Raw genomic sequence first — 20535 nt, forward strand, 5'->3', positions numbered from 1 at the left:
AGTTTATCCTCATAGCTGTCGGGTTGGGGAGCTGATCTCGCATCCATCTTTTTGAGTGCAGTTTTCTTTGTCTTTTATGGTCCCTATTTATTACTTTTTTAACAAATCGATATTCATTTTGTTCCATTTCTTTTCAGTAAGTTTGTTTTTTGACTAAAATAATTGGATTAAGTTGACATTTTGAAAGCTTTTTTTATTGGCACAGTTTCCAAGTGTCATCCTTTTCAGAAACACATGCTGTATGTCACGGGTTTGAAAAACATGTATCTGGGGCACATGCCCTTTATCTGCAACCGATCCTCGGTAGACCTGTGCAACATACCCGTGGAACTTGAATCCTGTCCAGTCCTTTGTGTTCTGTGCTGGGATCACATGCCCTCCCTCTGTAGTAGCCTTCAACACGGGTAGGCCAAGGGTCAGTGGCGCAGTTTGTCCTAAACCGCCACCCTTCGTGTCCATTTTCCTTCCATAAAACATTGCAGGCTTTTTATGCTCCTGCAGATGAACTTGTCCTGCGCTCACAGTAACTGGACGCAGGCTTAGCACTGAATTTAACAAGAGATACTGTTGGTTATGTAAGGTATTGAGTGCACAAGAAACTGCACGCTGTTTGTTAACGCAATGTGTGGAGCTGCAACCCGCACATATCATTTATCTAGGGAGATTTGTGCACTGTCTCACTGCCATAAAAACTGATCAACTTTGGGCGCGGTGCCTAGCTGGGAGACGAATGTCGCTAAAACCGGTGATAAGAAACCTTTGGTTAAATATAGTAAAAAGGCTAAGTAGTTAGTAACTGGGTTGCAACTTGGAGCCGACTCTTGATAGAGAGCCATATTATAACTATTGCTCCTCTATATATGGAAATTGAATTTTAGGATTTTGTGTTAAAAGTGCAATGAATATTCCAAGATGGCCGCCGGGGTGACGAGACCCATCTGAACCGCGCTCTCCCCTGGCCGCACGAAAAACGCACGTTGAAGCAGCGTTTTGACCCGATCGGCGAGAGTTTTGCCCCCCCTACACCCACGGAAGCCTCCGGTCTGGCACCCAGTCCAAAGGGGCGCGGGGATCGCTGAAAGCGAGCGAGGCAGCGACCGCCCCTCCGCCATCGGGAGCTCCCAGCACACGAGACGGCAACAATGCCGGAGAATCGCGGAAGCCCGCACTCCGAAATAAGGAAAGGGGAGCCCGAGATACAAGAGCGGGCTCCCTCCCGCCAGACACCCCGCCGAGGCATACACCGCAGGGGGATTGAGCCGGGAAGCAGCGGCGCCTGGGGTCGGCGCGGAGGGACCTCCGGCCCATCCCCCCTCATTGGCGAAAACACCCGGCACCGGACTCGGCGTGAAGCACACACACGGCGCAGGAAGAGGGTGAGTCCCCCCGCGCTCAGCGTGGGCATGTGGGGCCCAGAGAAGGAAACACAGGGGTGCGAGGAGGAGTAGGAGAATCAAGCCCAGGAGGAGTATCAGGCCCAGGAACACGGGAGGACCCTGTGGGGCCCCCACTACGCACCTCACAGCCGCAACACAGCAATGCTCATTTACCCCACAAAACAGGGGAGTACAGACGGTATCCCACAGAGAAGCAAAGAGGAGCGCGCCCACAGACAGCATAGTGGACGGCCCAGGGCACACAATCCGAACACAGAGAGGACACAGTAGCAGGGAACAGGGAGATCCCACAGAAGCAGCGAGCCCAGCGGGCAACCCAATTGCTGACCAGACTGACAACATGAGCCGGGAAATATACAACCCGGCGTGAAAAGAGCCCACATAAGCGGCCCTGACTGGTGAAGATACCTCACACGGGTGGGACGCGGGACACCCCAAGAAGACACCTCCGGGAGCTCCTCCACGGCGACACCGCGCAGATCACGGGGGCAACACAAGACCCCACGCACACCACTGGGAAAACTAACGGATCATGTCAAGGGCAAAAAACAAGAGCAACGCTCCCCAACAGACCCCACAAGCCACAAGGCAAGAAGCAAACATATTACAGCTGTGGTCAACGGACAATACAGCGCAAATAAAAGGAAAGCCTCAGGGCGACAAACAAGGCGAAGACATGGTGCAGACAAACCCTCATCACCCACCCTCAAGGGATGACATGCAAGCATGGTTTCAGGAGATGCAAGAAAAATTCATGGCTTCAGTTCAGGAACAGTTCACGACGATGAAAGAAGACATGAAACAGGCGGTCCAGGACCTCAGGGTGGACATGGCCAAACTAGAGGAGAGAACAGACATAATAGAAAGAACGTTGCAAGGGGTCGAGGAGGAAACGCGACAGACGAGTGAAACTCAGGAACACCTAGTGAGACTCGCCCATAATCTGGAGATTCAAAGTGAGGATTTGGAGAACCGCTCCAGGCGCTCTAACATACGCATAAAAAGCATGGCAGAAACGGTACTAGACAAAGATCTTAAGACGGCTGTTAAAGAGGTGTTCAGAGACATCCTGGATGAATCAGAGCCAGATGCAATCGGAGTGGACAGGGTCCACAGGGTTGGACCAAAGAGATCCGGAGCTCCTGGGGAGAGACCACGAGATGTACTGGTGGCACTGTCCTCGTATACACAAAAAGAGCAGATTATGAGGAAAGCCAGAGAAATAGATCACATCAGGATGAACGGACAAGAAATCCAGCTATATCAGGACCTGGCCCTGGTCACATTGCAAAAAAGAAGGGCGATGGGCCCTCTAGTCGGGGCGTTGGTGGCAAAAGGAATCCGGTACAAGTGGACCTTTCCTTTCGGGTTGACTTTCACATGGGAAGGAAAACAGAGAAGAGCGACCACCCGGGAAGAGGGCTTCAACATCTTGGGGCTTCAGGACGATGGGGAAGAAGGGGATCAAGCAACGTCTAGTGGAGAGCATAGGAGAAATCCCAAAGGATGGGAGACGATCAAATAAAAAAGGCCAAACACGGGAAGAGAAGGCCGCAGGAAGATGCCATGATCGGAGAAACAGAAATGGAACGGCATGGGCACCTTTGTGGCAATCACACATTGCATCAGTGAGGGGGAAGAGGAGAGTAAAAAACGTTACATCAGAGGCAGAGTCGGTGGCCCGGAGGGCCCCTTCGGCTTGGAATCCGGTAAGGACGAATGGTACTGTGGGGTTTAGAATCCCCCTCAAAAAAGTCCCCCCGAGAGGATGATGGGCAGGGAGCTGTGGGTGCAACGCCCTGGCAACAGTAGGAACCCTCGCCCTACTCGGGGGCAACTTGTTTGGTTCAAGGTTAATGGTTGAGGGGGGAGTTTAGGGGAAAGGGACAGGTGACAGGGGGGCACGAAAATAAGGGCGGCAGCAAAGCAAGGGATTCCTGATTTAATGATCCTGTATCTCACTAGATGGGGAAGGTCCGCATTGTAACCTATAACATAAGGGGGATGAATCATCCCACGAAAAGGGTGAAGCTAGAGAGGCTACTCAAAAGGGAAAGGGCGGATCTTCTGCTTCTCCAGGAAACACATATTAGAGCAAAGGACAAACAGAAAACTAGGCTAAGGGGGTTTAAAATATGGGCCCAGGCGAACTCCACAGGAAAAAGATCGGGGGTCCTAATAGCAGTGAGGGATGGATGGGACGCAAAAATGGAGGACGCCACCACAGATAGGGAGGGAAGGTATGTGTTCGCTAACGTGGTATTGGAGGGACAACGCTTCACTCTCGCGTCCGTGTACGCGCCCAATGTGGGACAGGATGGCTTCTTAAGAGATACTCTGGGTAAACTGGAATCATTCGCAAAAGGGGAGGTGATTCTGGGGGGAGACCTGAATATAGCATGGGACCCAAATCTGGACAGGAGCACGGGTAGCGTACAAGGTCATGGGGCACCATCGAAACCTCTCAAGCAACAAATGGACCAACTAGCCCTGAATGATGTGTGGAGGGAACAGAAGGGGGAGCAAAGGGGATATACGTACTTCTCGCATGTGCATAACTCCATGTCGAGAATCGACTACTTCTGGGCCTCAGTTAGGCTTATGGGCAAGATCCAGGGGCTGGAAAAGGGGACAATCGCACTCTCAGACCACGCACCTCTGTTGCTAGATTTGAAACTCCCGGGGAAAACGAATGGTCTATGGAGGTGGAGGCTACCGGAGGACATAATCTGCGACCCGGTTACGGAGGAATCAATAAGGGAAATGATAGAAGAATATTTCACGCAAAATGACACTGGGGAAACATCTATGTGCACGGTCTGGGAGGCGTTTAAAGCAGTGATCCGCAGAAGGATAATGACTCTGAAAATCACGAAAGAGAAACAGAGGTACATGTGGGAAAAAGAATTGGAAAGATCAATTACAGAACTACAAGGGAAAATTGCGGCACATCCCTCTAGAGATCTGAAGAGGGCGCTGAGGCATACACAAGGCCAACTAGAGATGCTACGCACTAAAGGGGCGGAAAGGAGTCTGATATACCTAAGACAAAGGTACTATATTAAGGCAAACAAAGCAGATAGGCTTCTAGCGAGACAACTCCGTGCAAAACAAAAAGAAATTACGATCAAAAGCATTACAGACACGGCAGGAGAACACCTCACGCGCACACAAAACATAGGGGAAGTGTTCAGAGAATACTACCAAAAACTTTACTCCACAGACCACCCGGATGCAGACGCACAGGACACATATCTGAAAACACTCACCCTCCCACAAATCTCAGAAGCAGACAGACAGGCCTTAGAGGACCCTATTAAAGAAGAGGAAGTTAAAAAAGCAATAAATGACCTCCCAAAAAATAAAGCCCCAGGCCCGGATGGCTTCACGGCCCCATTTTATAAAACATATGCGGATCAGCTAATCCCTGTCCTTACCAGACTCCTAAACTCATTTAAAGATAGTGGTAACGTGACACCCACAATGAACGAAGCGAAGGTCCTAGTATTTCACAAGCCAGGGAAAGACCCCTCGGCCCCGGCCTCATATTGTAACGCTCACTTGATTCCCGCAGAGGCGCCGGTCTTGACTGGGTGAATGCCGTATCTTCAAAGGTGATGTGTAACACACGGTTGGCTCTTTGGGCTGGACCTCTGTGCACTGTATGTCTGACTCAAAGAGTAAGATGTCTGCAGATAGAAAATATGGGATTAATGAACTGGGGTTATTGGGTGCCTCTCTCCTCTTCCCTTTCTCTTCTCCTGTAGAACACCAAAGGTTAACTCCCTCACCTTAGGTAAGTGAACGCCGAGCTCTCCATCTGCCTCGGGGCAGGGTGTCGTAACCAGTTTCTTCACTGGATAAGGGTGCAGGCCTCTTGACCTCAGAGGACTGATGTCCGTCGTTAACTGCACGAACGGTAAGTTCTGGGCACTTCAAATGTCTTAAAAGTCTTTTGTAATGATATCTCTTGTTTTGCAGGGTTCCGGCGATGGCGGATGGCGGGCTGATGAGAGTTGAGGATCGAACTCGCGTGAGGAATAGAAGCGCCTGGAAGCACGTAAGTAAGCGCTTGTAGCCTGCTTCACGATGCGCACTAACTGTCCCTTTTATCTTGCAGGTACAAGTTCGGAGCTTTAGAGAAGCTGAAGGGTGCTGGAATACCCACTGGATTCGGCGTGGGAAGGAGTAATGGCACGTGAGTAATAAAGTTGCCCAATGTTTTTTAAACGCACCTTCTTTTGTCTTTCAGATGCGGGATGCAGCGCCGAAGGCCTCCGGAGCGTGCAAAGAGCTGGTAAGCTTTTGTCTTTCAGATGCCAGAATGCAGTGCGAAGACCTCCGGAGCATGCGAAGAGTAGGTAAGCCTTTGTCTTTCAGATGCCGGAATGCAGCGCGAGGCGTTGGTGACAGCCGATGGACCAGGTAAGAGATGCGCTGCCACTGAAGACCGTAGTGCTAACCTGTTCTTTCTTTGTCTTTACAGGTGCTGCTGAAGACTGGATTCCAGGATGGTAAGCCTTTGTTCCCTTAGGCCCAGGATCAGAAGCAGAAGACACGATGAGCGTTCTGCTGCAGAGAATGCAGAATAACACAAAGCAAGATTCATCCATCGGGTGTGGTTTAAATAGCCTCCTGTAGTGCTTAGGTGTCTCCTTCCACAGCCACGCCTAGGTAAGAAAAGAGTTCCTGCTTTCCAGAAGAGTTCCAGTGTTCTGAACCTAGGGAGTGGCTCCTGCCCCACCCAACAGGAAAAGTAGTCCCAAACAGAAGAGGATCAGGGGTTCAACTGGCAGGTAAGTAAGCAGCGTGGTCTGCTGCAGGTAAGTCCACCCAAGCATTATGAGCCCGGCGCTTCCAGCGCTGGGACTGGGCATCTTTATGAGCCTGGTGCCACTGGCGCCAGGACAGGGTCCAAAACGTCCCAATTGGGACTGGCTGGCACTCGGAACCGGGGTTATGGGTCTGCTTCCAAGGGAGTCGGGCAAGTCCTGATCTTTTGGAAGCAGAGATCATGACACATATAGACCGATATCCCTAATAAACATCGACGCAAAAATTTACACTAAGATTCTAGCCGCCGGACTTTCCCCGCTCCTCCCGAAGCTAATACATCTAGACCAATCAGGCTTTATCCCGGGAAGACAAACCCATGACAACCTTAGAAGGATCATCCACTTGGTGGAAAAAATTGGCATAAAGCAAACCCCTGCTCTTCTACTTGCAGTAGACGCAGAGAAAGCGTTTGACCGGGTGGAATGGTCCATGCTGTTTAAGACCTTGCACTTCATGGGATTCGGGGAGAACTTTATAGCACGAATAAAAGCAAACTATAATGACCCAACCTGCAGAGTGGCAATCAATGGGGAGGTTACTGAAAAGGTCCGCATATCCCGCGGAACAAAACAGGGATGCCCGCTTTCCCCTCTATTATACGCTATCTTTCTAGAACCCCTGCTACTCAAATTAAGGGATTAAGGGAAGCCACACACATTAAAGGGATAGACATGGCAGGCATACAGCACAAGGTAACCGCATATGCGGATGATATGCTGCTAGCATTAGAAGAGCCGGGCCAAACATTGGTGGAAGCGGTAAGGGAGCTAGAAGAATTTGGGGCCATCTCAGGCCTAAAAATTAATAGGAACAAATCGGAAATCCTAATACTGGCGGGTGACAGGGGGGAGATAGAGAGAGAGGCCAAGTCACTGAACCTTAAGATAGCAGAGCGCGGCATTAAATACTTGGGTATAACGCTTACACATAGGGTTGATCAACTATATGGGAATAACTATCCACAGCTACTAACAAAGCTTCGTAGAGACTTGGAGAGATGGACTCCCCTCCTGATTTCCTGGTGGGGCAGGATCCAAGCGGTAAAGATGACTATCCTTCCAAAAATACTATACTATTTCCAGGCCCTCCCGATAGGGGTACCCAGATCATTCCATTCTTTAAAACATTGTCAAAGGCAATCACAACATTTGTGTGGAAAGGGAAAACGCCAAGACTCGCTATGGCTGTCATGTCCACCCCAATCAGGGAAAGGGGGCTGGCGCTTCCTCACTTCCAGAAATACTACCAAGCGGCACAGTTAAAAGTACTACGGGAGTGGCTAGGAGATGACCCACAACCGATCTGGGCAGCGCAGGACAGAGCAGTGGCTAGAACCCCATTAGCGGAACTCCTCTGGAAACAGAAACAGCATAGACACCCCAATATAGGGATTAGCGAAATAATGAAAACAACGATGGAGGCGTGGGACACACAAACAAGAAAGGGCGTAATGACCACCACGTTAGGCCCATTCACCCCTATCTGTAGGAACCCGCTATTCCCACCAGGGATGGAGCAGGGGGCATACAAATCCTGGGAGGAGGTAGGAATAACAAAAATAGGGGAAATGTTCCTCAACAATGAAATTAGATCATACGAAACATGCCTCCCTCCCTCAGCACGCAACACACGGGAGAAATTTAGACACAAACAACTCAAACACTGGCTGAAAACCCCGGACATAGCGCAGGCAGCCACGAGAACTCTTACCCCATTTGAGACATATGTCACAAACTCTGGGGCAAAGAAATGGTTCTCAATCCTATACTCCTTTATTAATACACAGGATGAAGAAATTAAGTGGTCATATATTATTAAATGGAACAAAACACTGGGGGAGGAACCGACAAGAAAACAGTGGGAGGACCTATGGACTCTGATCCCAAAAATGACAAGATCAGCACAAACAAGAGAAATGTGGACAAAAGTCATTACACAGTGGCACTTCACCCCAGAGAGACTTCATACAATGTTCCCTACTTCGTCAAACCTCTGCTGGAGGGAATGTGGAGAGGTGGGGACATGGAAACACATATGGTGGACATGTAAGGGAATAGTCCCCTTTTGGGAAGAAGTTAAGGAAGAAATGGGCAAAATATATCCAGAGGAGGGACAACTAGGAGAGGGAGTCTGGCTATGTGGAATGAGAGACGATAGGGCAAGAAGATTTAATAAAGCACAATGGAGAAGCTTCATGGGTCTCCTCATAGCGGCATGGACAACAATAGCCCACAATTGGAAGAAGAAAGACACCCCACTGATCTACACTTGGCTTCAAAAAGTCTGGGCCCAGATGGCGATGGAAAAAGTCACACACACAATCCAGGGAACGAGAGACAGGTTCATTAAGGAATGGGGAGGAGTTCAGGAGTACCTCCAGTCAGACTTTATGGAACAATGGTGCCCACACAACATCAAGATATCAGACATCTTCAATGCATAATGCAATCCCGGAAGCAAAACTCACGTGTCGCCGAGGGGGGGAGGGGCGGGTGGGATTTGGGGGGGAGAAGTTAATGTAATGTTGAATACATGTTGACTTGTTGAAAATAATAAAGACAATTTAAAAAAAAAATTGCAATGAATATATTAACTTGACTATACATAGGAAATTGTTTAAATTGATATATTAGATACCACATTATGTGGAAAGAATCTGGCATCAAGTGTGGAAACTGCAGCACACTTGTCATAATAAAAGTCATGTGTTATTTTGTCTTTATTGAAGTTTTCAGATAACCACGTCCATTTCTGCTTTGCAGCCCAAGCTTTGGTCATCTCTTGCCTGGACGGGCTTACTGCCTGTACCCTGACTACTGTTAAGGCTAGTCACGGGGCCGTGAATGCTTGAACATCTTACACCCACTCTGGAAGGGTTACATTGGCTGACCTTCCCTTTCCAGACTAGGGCGGCCAACTTTCTGAAATGATTTTATGGGACACTTGCCCACAAGACGGCGATGACGTCACGGCATCTTTCACCTTTGTCCCACCACAGTTGTTATTTAAACGATTGGTGAATGACCGTTAATGCTTTAACCCCTGGCTTAATTGCAATGCTAATTGTTTGACTGCTGGAGGAGATGGTTAAACCATAAACATGAGCATGAAAGGAGGCGGAACTTTCACCTGTCCAGCACTAGACAGAGTCCTCCAAAACGGGACAGTCTCACAAAGTACGCGACAGTTGGTCACCCCAGTTGCAAGTTTACTGCCTGCTTGGCAGTGTGGCTGCCGTATCTCTAGAGCAGAAACCTGCTTGGGTTACAAATGTGCCTTTCACGCGGCTTCTTGTGGGCTCGGGGATTAATGTACCCCTCCTCTTCGTTTGCAGCCAGTGCCTATTGCAATCAGAACATCTAGAAAACACATGTGTTCAAGCTGGCCTTCCCTGTGCCTTAGATCTGGGTTATGTTTATGCTAATTGGATTTGATCCTGTCTCCTTGTGTCCACGGCGTCAGTTTTTCTTCTTTTTTTTTATTGTATTTATTACTCATCGCATTTTTGTTTTTCTGTCTCTTACCTTCTTCTTCTTTGATGTTTCATACTCCATTGTGGTCTTTTAACGGATTCCTATTTGTATGCCAATGCCATTTTCTGCAAAGTGCCTACTAATCCTCCGGGTCTTAGTAGCAATATAAATTGTTCAACTAAAAAACTAATTGCAGAGCTTGTCCTTCTGTTCCCGTTTTCAGGATAAGTCATGGTTCAGTGATTTCGCTTGTGAACTGTTAGGCTTTTGAAATGTTCTTATCTACTGAGCTGTTTTATTCATGAGGCCTGTTTCCTCTCGCCATTTGGCAGGATCGACCCAAGTGAAGGAATTGAGCTTTTCTGCCTGCATTGCAAAGCATGATTTAGAAACGAAAACCAAACAGATCCAGCAGTGGATCGAGAAGAAACATCATGTGAGAATCACAGTACAGCGAGGAGGCTCATCTGACGGAACAGACAAGCTGGTAAGCTGGAAAAGTGGCCCCTCATTTACCATACATCATCCCCCCTGATGGCTGTTCCCTGCCAGTCAAGCTCCCCTTTCTAGAAGTACAGGAGAAACCGGTTTCCTGGCTCTAGTCTGTCGTGCATGGTCCTCTGCCAGTTTGTCGAGATCTAAATGTTATTGTCCTGTCATTTGGGGTTGGTTAACTAATGTTTGTGTAGATCTGAGCATATGTGTACAACACTGTTCAATATCAGGAAGCGTAACACGGATCAAGTGGGTAGCCCAGCTACAAGCATTGTTTTGATAATGCATTCTACAGGCGCTTGCTTAATTGTGCATCTTAACTATTCTAGTTCCGTTCATGCTGATCTGGACATTGGAGTTTAATGGCCCCCAACCCCCCACCTCCAACTTGGAAAGGACTCAGGAAGTAGGCAAATCCGAGACCTCAAGTGATAACACGTATCAACTATGAAAACATTACTACAGCCCCTACATCGTCATGACCGCCCCGCGGGATACTGGACCCTTTTGCACATCTTAATAACCCTTGAATGCCTTGGGCTCCGGCCCTGCCAGGGATGTGTCCCAGCCACTCCTTTCTGTGCCCCGACATCACTCCAGTACATTTTCTAACATAAAGATGAATGGACGGTAGCAACTTGAGGGTGCTACTTGACCAATCAAGTTTTCTTTCTCACTGTACTTTACAGTCAGCAGTTGCCTGTTGCACCTTGACAACCGCGTTAATGGTTCTTCGTTTCCTTTTTGTTCTGCTTACCAGATTTAAAGAATGCTGCTTATGTTTCGCACCATTTTTTTGGGGAAGCTGACGCTTTTTGGGCCCTGGCACCTCTCCAGTATGAAAACCAATGGCTGCCCAAGATCAATATGTAGGTCAAAATCTTATCAGCTGCATCCTGGTTCAGCTGCTTGTTCTAAGAGAATTGGTTCAGTAGTATCTAAAACATCATTTTTTTAAAGATTTGCTGGCTTGACTAAATTGTGCATCCATTTCAGTGTCCCTTTTCAGATATTTTCTGAGATGGTCTCCCAAAGCACATTTTCCCATCTTATTCTGGCTGGAGCATCGGGATGCCTTATATGGAATTGATAGCAGATGTGAAGAGTTGTGATAGTTGAGTAAAACATTTGTAGATCATAATTATGTTCTCTGGTCTGTCATTTAGAATTTTACTTTGATGTTTTGCTCTCACTGTTGTGACAAAGCTGAGGATATGGTCCCTTCTGCCCTAGGCGTAGACCTTTCCCTTGGGGCCAAGGCGGTGCATCCACAGTACAATAGTCGCCCTTGGGGTGGTGCACCGGGGAGGATCACATGGGAGAGGAAGTCCCTTGTGGGATTAGGGACGACCAATCCCAGAGAACGCAGTATTCCTCTGCTTCATTAGACCCTCCCTCCTTCCCCAAGCCAAGCTCTCCTTACCGGGGCCCAATCAGGGCCAATATATTTTATTCTGGGGCCAAACGAGCTGCTAGGTTAGACCTGACTGACGACCCTGGCAATACCAACTGTTTCCCGTATAGCTCCAATTCAAGTACTGTGAAGAAGAAGATGACCCGGAGTTTCAGATGATCACTCCAGAGAAGCAGAGTGAACGGTCTAGTCTCTCACCTCATTTGATTGGTCAAGGGAAATACAAATCTGTAAAACCAACACAGAGAGCCATCCTCTGATGAGGAAGCCCGGGAGACGTCGACCCGACGAACAGGGGACTACAGCAGAAGACACAGTGAGTGTAGGTGAAGAGGAGTGCAGAAGTAGTCTAAGCAACCGGAGCGAGTTGACATGCTGACCGAGCAAATCTCCGGGCACCCCACAATCCAGCAAGCCGCCCGAAAGCAAAACCCCACCCCGCGAAGGGAGAAGAGACTGGCAGAGCGGGCGAGAAGAGAAACCCAAACGCAAGTTGACCGACGAGGACGCTGATTACCCCAGAAAAGACCTGAATGCTGTCAGAGTCTCAGACGGAAGCACCGCTGCTCGGAGGACACAAACCGGAGGTACGTGGGCAGACCAAGCAGTGCTGGACGTCCGGAAGGAATAGGGGAACGGCTGCAGAAGGTGAGGTAAGAGGGTCTAGGACACACACCTATATGAGAGTAAACAAACAAGATGGTCTGGGACCCTAAGAGAAGCAGAGACATTACAGGAGGGAGTATATGCTTGGCAGGAGAGTAAACCAAGCTATTGCAACAGAGCATTGTGAGTCTGGGACCCACACCCATGTGAGAGCTAAAAAATAAGAGGGTCTGGGAGGTGTCCAGTCAACTGGTCGAAAAAAAACTGGTCGACTGCAATTTGGTCGACGCAATTTGGTCGAAAACCAAATGGTCGAATTTTTTTTTTTATTTATATATTTATTTTTCGGGTTTTCGTTTAGTAAAAAAAGGGGTTTTTAGAGAAAAAAAGGGGGTTGGGGGGGAGGACCCCCCCAAAAAAATGAAAAAAAGGGTTAAAATAAAAAATAAAAAAAATTCGACCATTTGGTTTTCGATCAAATTGGTTCGACCATTTGTCTGGTCGACCAATTTTTTTCGACCAAATGTCTGGCAACCGGTCTGGGATCCTTAGAGTAAAAGAGGGGGATCATAAGAAAGTCTTTGCTTGGCAGGAGAGTGTTCCAAGTTGCCATAATACAGAACTGCGAGTCTGAGACTTGCGCCCACAGGAAATAATAAGAGTACACTGAAATGCATCCAAGATGATGCAGGTTCTGGGACCAAAGGGGATAGGGAGAAAAAATAGAACCAGAAAGAATCAGGGTAAAGGAGCAACCACCCCCATTCCTAGGAGCTGAATTTTGTGGAACATTTCTTTTGTTGTTTGGATCACCAGAGACACTGACAACCTTTCTATTGACAAGAACTGTCATTACCACTTTACTTTGGAAGAGGACATCCTTTCACATTTTGTTTAGGTTATTAGTGTTTGGGTCAGAAGTAGGTAGTTGAGATATGACCGTGACAGGCATATTTTTATTTGGCATCCTGATAGTTTCACAATTTTTCTTTGAGGCAGGGAAACCCCTCTTAGCTTTGGGGACAGAGAGGCCGTTTTTACCAACCTTTTTTGTGGATAACAAGCCAGAACTATGCCACCTTTGTGTCCTAGCCGTACTTCTGCACCCTTCAAATGTGTAAATAACCTTGCTTCATTATCTGGTAGAGCATCATATTATAAGGGAAATAAGAGAATGAAAATGTATCTGCATCCATGTTTTACTATACAAACTGAGAATTTTCATTCTGAAGGACATCTTGGTGATTTGCGGAGTAAATCTACTGTGATCATTGGAGAACGCGTGGTGAATTATATTTGTCGAGCAGAGCACAATTTCCCATTTTGCTATTTTAGAGGGATTGCATATTCTTCCAGTGGATCCTCTTCATGGAAAGCCATGGGAAATTGGTGCGACTACTTGACACAAATTGTTATACCGGGAAGGTATTCTCAAATTCTTTGAGCTGGCCCTTCTTCCGTTTAAACAAGGGATGATGATCTGAATTCTAGCTCAAAAAGCTTTTAGGTCATGGCAGAGAGATTTGACAAATCAGAACATTAGTGAGAGAATTGTGGCAAAATGCACTTCTCCCACTACAGATCAATATTCCTATTAGGGGTGTACCGAACCATGACTTCGAGTAAGTATTCGGTCGAATACCGGCTGAAAAAAAACTATTCGGCTCCGGCCGAATAGTTTCTTGCTATTCGGCTCTTGCCGAATACATTGACATTCTCATTTGAATACAATGCTACATGAACTCACAAAGGCAAATATAGTTTTCACTTTGCAAAACTGAATAGAATTAGACCAGAAAAATTGCTATTACACAGCTGAAAAATATCTTATATTGTAATCTCCTCTTTAGGGCATGTTTTATTAGATTCTTAGACAAAAAAGGTGCTCATCTTTTATATTTAGCCTGCCAATGTTTATATGCAATGTGCACTTTTTTCAGTTGGAAAAAACAAACTGAAAGAAATGTGCATAGATACTTTCAGTTCCCGGCCTGTCCTCCTCAGTGGTACTCTTCCTTTCCTCTCCTTCCCCCAGAACCTCACTGTCTCACAAGCTCTGGTTCTCTCTAGCTTGGAATATTGTCACAGCCTCTTTCTAAATCTACCTGCCTCTACTCCTCGCCCTCTGCAACAAATCCAGAACAGGACTGCAAGACTTGTCCTTGGCCTCAAGCCCTGGGATCGTATCTCTCCAGCTCTGAAATCTCTCCATTGGCTCCCGGTGGATGCAAAGATTACATACTAAACCCTCTGTATTGTCCACAAGGCTTTCTGGGGCCTGGGTCCAAAATACCTTCAGCTATCCCTCCGCAAATACATCCCCTCACAAGCTCTTCGCTCCTCTACCTCTAACGCCCTCAGGGTCAGTCGTTTCTCAAAGAAACAAGCCAGGGGTAGATCTCTGTCTTCGGCCAGGGCCTCCCTCAGGAACAGCCTCCCTGCCACTCTAAAACGTGATGAGAACCATCTCCGGTTCCGGAAGCACCTCAAGACCTTCCTCTTTGCATCTGCCTTTGTTCCCCCTCTCCCTTGCTGATCTGCTGTCTGTCGGCACTGTGCATATGGCCACCCTGCCTCTCCTTTGCCCAGGTACCTGCTCACCCTGCCACCCTTCGGCACGGCCTCCCGGCCACCCATTGCACTGGGGACTGTATCTGTACCCATACAGTCCCCCACACCCCCATTTTCTTCTTTTAATGCACTTATCAGACTTACCCAGTTCTGCTGCTGTAAACACAGCACTTTCCACTTGCTGGCTGCACTACCCCTGTTTATTGCTCCATTATCTATTTTATTTGTATTTAATATTTATCTGTTTATCCTCTGATCTGCACCTTCCACCCTCCCCCTTCCATGCACTTTCCCCTTTCCATTTCCCATGCACTTGCATGATCTCAATGTCACTGGGCCTAGTAAGATCGCTGTTTTGTTCTCCCCTGTTCCCGTCCCTTGCCTTGTCGCGCTTTGAAACACTTGTGTACAAGCACGATACAAATAAAATATATCATATCATATGTCACTTCCCATTGCGTACGTCATAGTCCCCCCTTTTCTTTTTTTAAGGACTTGAGTCCTGAGTTTAACATTATCTGATATTGTATCAGGAATTACAAGTTGCATATGTTTTTTATTGGCGAGAAAGAGTGGCTAGGATAAGTGAAAAGTGAGCAGCATTTGTTTAGGTGGGGTGAATAGTTATGAGATGGAGTTTACGCATTTCAGATTTCCTCTTGACTTGTGTCCTGCATGAGCCGACATGGACCATTTTATACATTTCTATGTGAGCTGTGAAACTCCACCGCATCGACTTTGCAACTGGATAGAGAATGCAATGCATCTGATTCACAAACGCAGTCCTTTTGCATTTGTGAAGCCTCCTACTTTAACTTGCACTGAATATGCAACAATCTTCTGTACATTTGGTCCCTTCATTTTGGTTAAATCTGCTTTATTTCTGGCTTTTATACTTTAAATGAAGAGGTTACATTAATTACAATGAAGAGAAATAAAAGTATAGAATGCATTTAAAATGGTATTTTTTTTTAATAAAAGTGTTTTTTTGAAGTTTGGAACATGATTTATTAAATAAAGCAACGATTCGGCTTAATATTCGGCCTCGGACAAATAGTGGACGAACTATTCGGTATTCGGCCGAATACTAAATATGCTATTCGGTGCAGCCCTAATTCCTACCAAATAAAAATGTAAGTAATAGATTAATCATTAACAAAAGATGTGTCAAATGTTTTTATCATTCAAAATTCAGCATTCATTTATTAGCAAATTAAATTTTTGAAAGGCCTAATCCATGTGTATGAAAGGTCAATTCTGTATTTCCCAATCAATAAACCAATTTTTATGAGTGTATGCAAATCATACAATGGAAGACAAAAATCCAACATTAGAGGATGACACCATTTCCATGCTAAAGTCTCATTGAGTCATTCATAAGTATATGCGACTCGCGACTCATTAAGGGTTTGCCGGTATCCCAGCGGTAATACCGCTGGGATATCGGCAAACTGTAATACCGTTATTGGCACTTGTGTGCCGGTAACACCGTTATTCACAGTAAGTCCCCACTTCCATGGAGTCCCATAGGACTACATGGGGGATTTTGATGCAATTATCAGCAATGGTATTATCGTGCTGGTAATGTAGGCATTTTTTTTCGCCGGTAGGTGTCAGATTTACCTGCAGCTATTAGCTGGAGGTAAATCCGTCAGCCCTACCAGCAAAGCTGTAGTTGTCAGGTAAAAGTGCTGGTGAACATTTATTACCGGCACTTTTACCATGGACTAGCCAACTCTTAAGGGCTTATAGCAATTTGTATAACATTCAACAAAGCGAGAACGATTCTGTAATAAATTAAAAGAAAAACAAAGTTGATAATTTGTGATTTGTACTAATTAGCTCATGTTGCACATACTAATATTGAATGAACTATGTAAACCCTGACCTCACTTCGTAATTATTCATAGGCTCTTTGTGAGCTGTACTTTCTTCATGGCATAACATCAACAACAGAATTATATTTTCTAAATTGTTTTATTTCTGTTGCGCTTTGTGGAAGTTCCTGAATTAAGAATACAAATGGAGTACATTTTAAAACCATCTTTTATCAACATGCTTTTAATAGGGGTAGGGGGTGCTGTTGAGCAACCGCTAAAATGGCGACTCTCTTTTAAGCTCTGTGTGGAGCGGGCGGCACAAACAAGGATTCTATGGCATAATCTGTGCTGACTACTGTACGAACTGAGGGACCATGTTGCAGACCCTGCGCAGCCATCCCTCGGCTCCATCTGACACTGAGATCCGGGGTTAATGTGAACCTCCCCGATGGATGTGTCCTGGGGCCTGACGGGCGGTTCGGAGCTTGGCGGGGAGGAGTGACGAGCTCTGCTGCCGTGGCGGTTTGCAACGCTGCTGTTCCTGCCACAGCACTTCGATAACTGTGTCCACCTCCGTGGGACGAACATTGGAATACTAAGCACCCGGCCTGTGGCGGAGAGTAGAGGCAACATCAGATCCAGGTCGCGAGTTGAGACGGGCGCGGCATCCATCCCCCGCCCTGCAAGATTCAGGGATGGGCCACAGAGTGTATGAACGCTCACTGTGAGGGGATGGCTGGCCACTCCAGCATACGTCCACGACGACGCAGGGCCGTGGTAAGGTACGACGTACCCTACCTCCAACACTAGTGTGGTGAGTGTGTGTGGCGGCAACGGGGATCCGAGCAACACGGCCCGTTGGGGGCGGCCTATGCAGTGTGCCTTGCCCCAGAACCAATGGTGGGGAGGCTGTGCCTGCCACGGTGCGGGAAGAAGAAATCTGATGGTATCACAAGTTGAAATGTTCTCTGGGATGACGACTGTACACATTTGCCCCGAACAATAAGTGTCACCGGTGCAGAGATTGTATCTATTAGTGAAGGGAAGGGATTGCAGTGAGGGACACTTTTAAGCTTGTAGCAGCTGCTTGTAGGCCTCGGATACTGGTGTGAGCATATCTCCTGTGACCAGTTGCCCTCTCGAGTACAACAGAGGGGTGGCTACATCACATACTGGCTGCAGGCGAGTGGGGCCCTCAAAGGTGTATTGGGACGCATGCTGTGTCTGGCCACCCAGGTCGTTTGTGAGCAATTATGCTGTGCAGAACTAGTCACATCACCAGGGTCCCGGACAGAACATAGACACTGGCATTGGATGCCCCTGGTGCACACAAGCAGTACAGAACCTGGTGGCTGGGTTGGCCACCGTTGACTTGGATCATGCCGAAAGGGACAGTGAGCAAGAAGGGTGGTAGCATGGACTGCTTCACAACGTCAACATCTAAAACATCTGAAATGGCGGCCACGTCACCCGCCGCAGCCTCAGATGCACAAGCAGCGCCTGAACCGTTTAGTATGTAGTAGATTCTTGACACTGTAACAAAAGGGTTCAGCGCTGTCAATGATGACCTTGACGATATCACTACGACAGTCACCTCAATAAGGGACCAACTTGAAAAGGAGACAGAGAGAATTAAGGAGGCTGAGGGCAGGATCAGTTCAGCGGAGGACGACATCACAGACCTGCAGACCACAGTGGCCACCTTGTCAAAAGATATGAAAAGGGTAAAGGCTGAGGGCGATGACTTGGAATCGAGATCTGGCAGGAACAACCTACTCAGTGTGGGGTGGCCAGAGGATGCCCTCCGTGGCAATTTGGAGATGGCAGTGCAGGATGTAATCAGAACACTGCTGGGCGTCACTGGGCTGTCCCCTCATTTCACCATTGAGCGTGCCCACCGAGCACTGACGGCTAAACCCAAACCTGGTGACTACCCACGGCTTATCGTCCGCGTCATGAACTACAGGGACAGGGATCACATTTTACCCCGGGCCAGGGAGATAGGGGGGCCTTCGTTTCGAATCCAATGTTCTTTACATATACCCAGAGTTCTCAGTAGCGGTTCAAGAACGTACATTTACTGGCGTGAAGAAACTCTTGCGAGACAGAAACAACTCCTACGCTATGCTTTTCCCGGCGCGCCTCAAGTTACAATATAATAACAAAACATTCTTCTTCACAGTCCCTGCCGAGGCGGTATCCATTATAGCGACGCATATACCCCGACCTGGTCCCTCGTCTGGTAGCTCATGCCCCACCTGAAGGTGCACGTTTACTTTAGTAATATCTTTCCCTGCATTATGGGTCCATAGGAATTACTGCTTTGTTGGGCTACACTTTATAAGATGGCATTGAGAATTGTCTGCCCGCTCCGTGCAGCATCAGCATCCCCCTGGCAAGTGCAATGTGCTGTTCTGGATTGATTAATGTTGGGGGGACTTCAGCACTGCCACAGTTCAGGGTGTAGTAAGGGTGAGGTGTGGTTGGTAGGGCTGGTGGGCTGGTTAAAAACACACACTTGGTGAAATTTGGGATGAATCATGGACTATATGTAATTAGACATTCGAACTGGGGAGAACCGTTGTCAGACTCATGGTTTAAACAATGGGGATGGCTTAGAAAGTTACGTTACTGAGTTGGAATCTTAGGGGGTTGGGTAAACCGGTCAAAGCTTGTAAAATAACTGTGTATGCTAATAGGAAAGGCGCGCAGATTCTCTTTCTGCAGGAGACACTCGCATTGGACCGACAGGACCTACCGCGATATTACACCACCTATTCTACCAGCGCTAGGGGGGCACTTATTCTGATACATTGCGCGCTGTGCTTCACACCATTAGATGTCAAGGCAGACAAGAGGTTTATACTGATTCACAGGATACTTCACAAGCAAGAAGTTTTACTCTTGAAGGTTTATGGGCCCAACATTGATGACCCGACCTTTTACAATAAACAGTTTGGGCTCTGTGCCTCATATCCTTTGGCAGAGATAATGTTGGGTGGCGATTTCAACACTATATTGGACAATACACTAGACCAATCCTGCACCACTAAGTATTCATTATGCAGGGCGGGGCAGGTAATTGTGCGTGGTATGCAAATGCAGGGTTTGCTCAATGTTTGAAGGACGCTGCATGGTGACAGCAGAGAGTAGTCATTCTACTCCTCTGTGCACAATATGTACTCCCGCATTCAAGCCGGCTACTCTATTGGACACAGCTTTCTCGATGCACTTGCGCGTTCAGGTGGCACTCTACTTCAATAAAAATGTGGGATCCGTTCCAACGGTGGCAACCTTGTGGCAGGCTTTCAAGGTGTTTGTCTGGGGGGTTGTGATGTCGGCTAAGTTTGGTGTCCTAAAGAGTATTAGCAGAGACCTGGCCAAAAAGGAGGCAGACCATGGGGCCCTGCAGCAGAAGGGCAGGTTGTTACCTAACATGGATTTACAGCTTGAGATGAAGCGGGCACTGGAGGCATATAGGGATCTCGCACAAAGGTAGGTGAGGTTTATGCACAAACCACAAATGGCAAGAAGGTATGGGGAGGTGGGCATACTAGGTCGGACCCTAGCACGCCTAGTGAAACTAGAGATTGGGAATGCATACATTCCTTACATCCGTACCCCGATGGTTATTAGCATCCACCAACGCTGATATTAATAAGGTATTCTTTTATTTCTACTGGACCCTATAGCAACCTAAAGGGAGTGCCTCTACGAGGGATACAGAGCAATACTTGGGATACCCACTACCCTGCTCTCCGCTGCGACGCGAGATGCACTTCAGGAACCACTTACATTAGAAGAAATTCAGGCAGACATAGCAGACCTTCCTTCTGGTAAGACCCCCGACTTGGACGGGCTGGGAGCTGAGTTTTACAAGGAATACTCTGATCAGCTGTCTCCATATTTGCTGCAGCTTTGGG

At 47.4% G+C, this 20535-nt stretch overlaps 1 protein-coding gene across 1 annotated transcript in view; it reads left to right on the top strand.

The window, feature by feature from the left end:
* Positions 1 to 20535, top strand: part of MTIF3 (mitochondrial translational initiation factor 3) — a 116338-nt gene that overhangs the window by 56541 nt on the left and 39262 nt on the right. Inside the window, exon 4 of the mRNA XM_069639057.1 lies at positions 10039 to 10193. Within this exon, the coding sequence (XP_069495158.1) occupies positions 10039 to 10193 (155 nt within the window). The remainder of the gene's footprint in view (positions 1 to 10038; positions 10194 to 20535) is intronic.

This window comes from Ambystoma mexicanum, chromosome 7q (genome assembly GCF_040938575.1).
Source record: "Ambystoma mexicanum isolate Mex_15411 chromosome 7q, UKY_AmexF1_1, whole genome shotgun sequence".
Lineage (NCBI taxonomy): Eukaryota > Metazoa > Chordata > Amphibia > Caudata > Ambystomatidae > Ambystoma > Ambystoma mexicanum.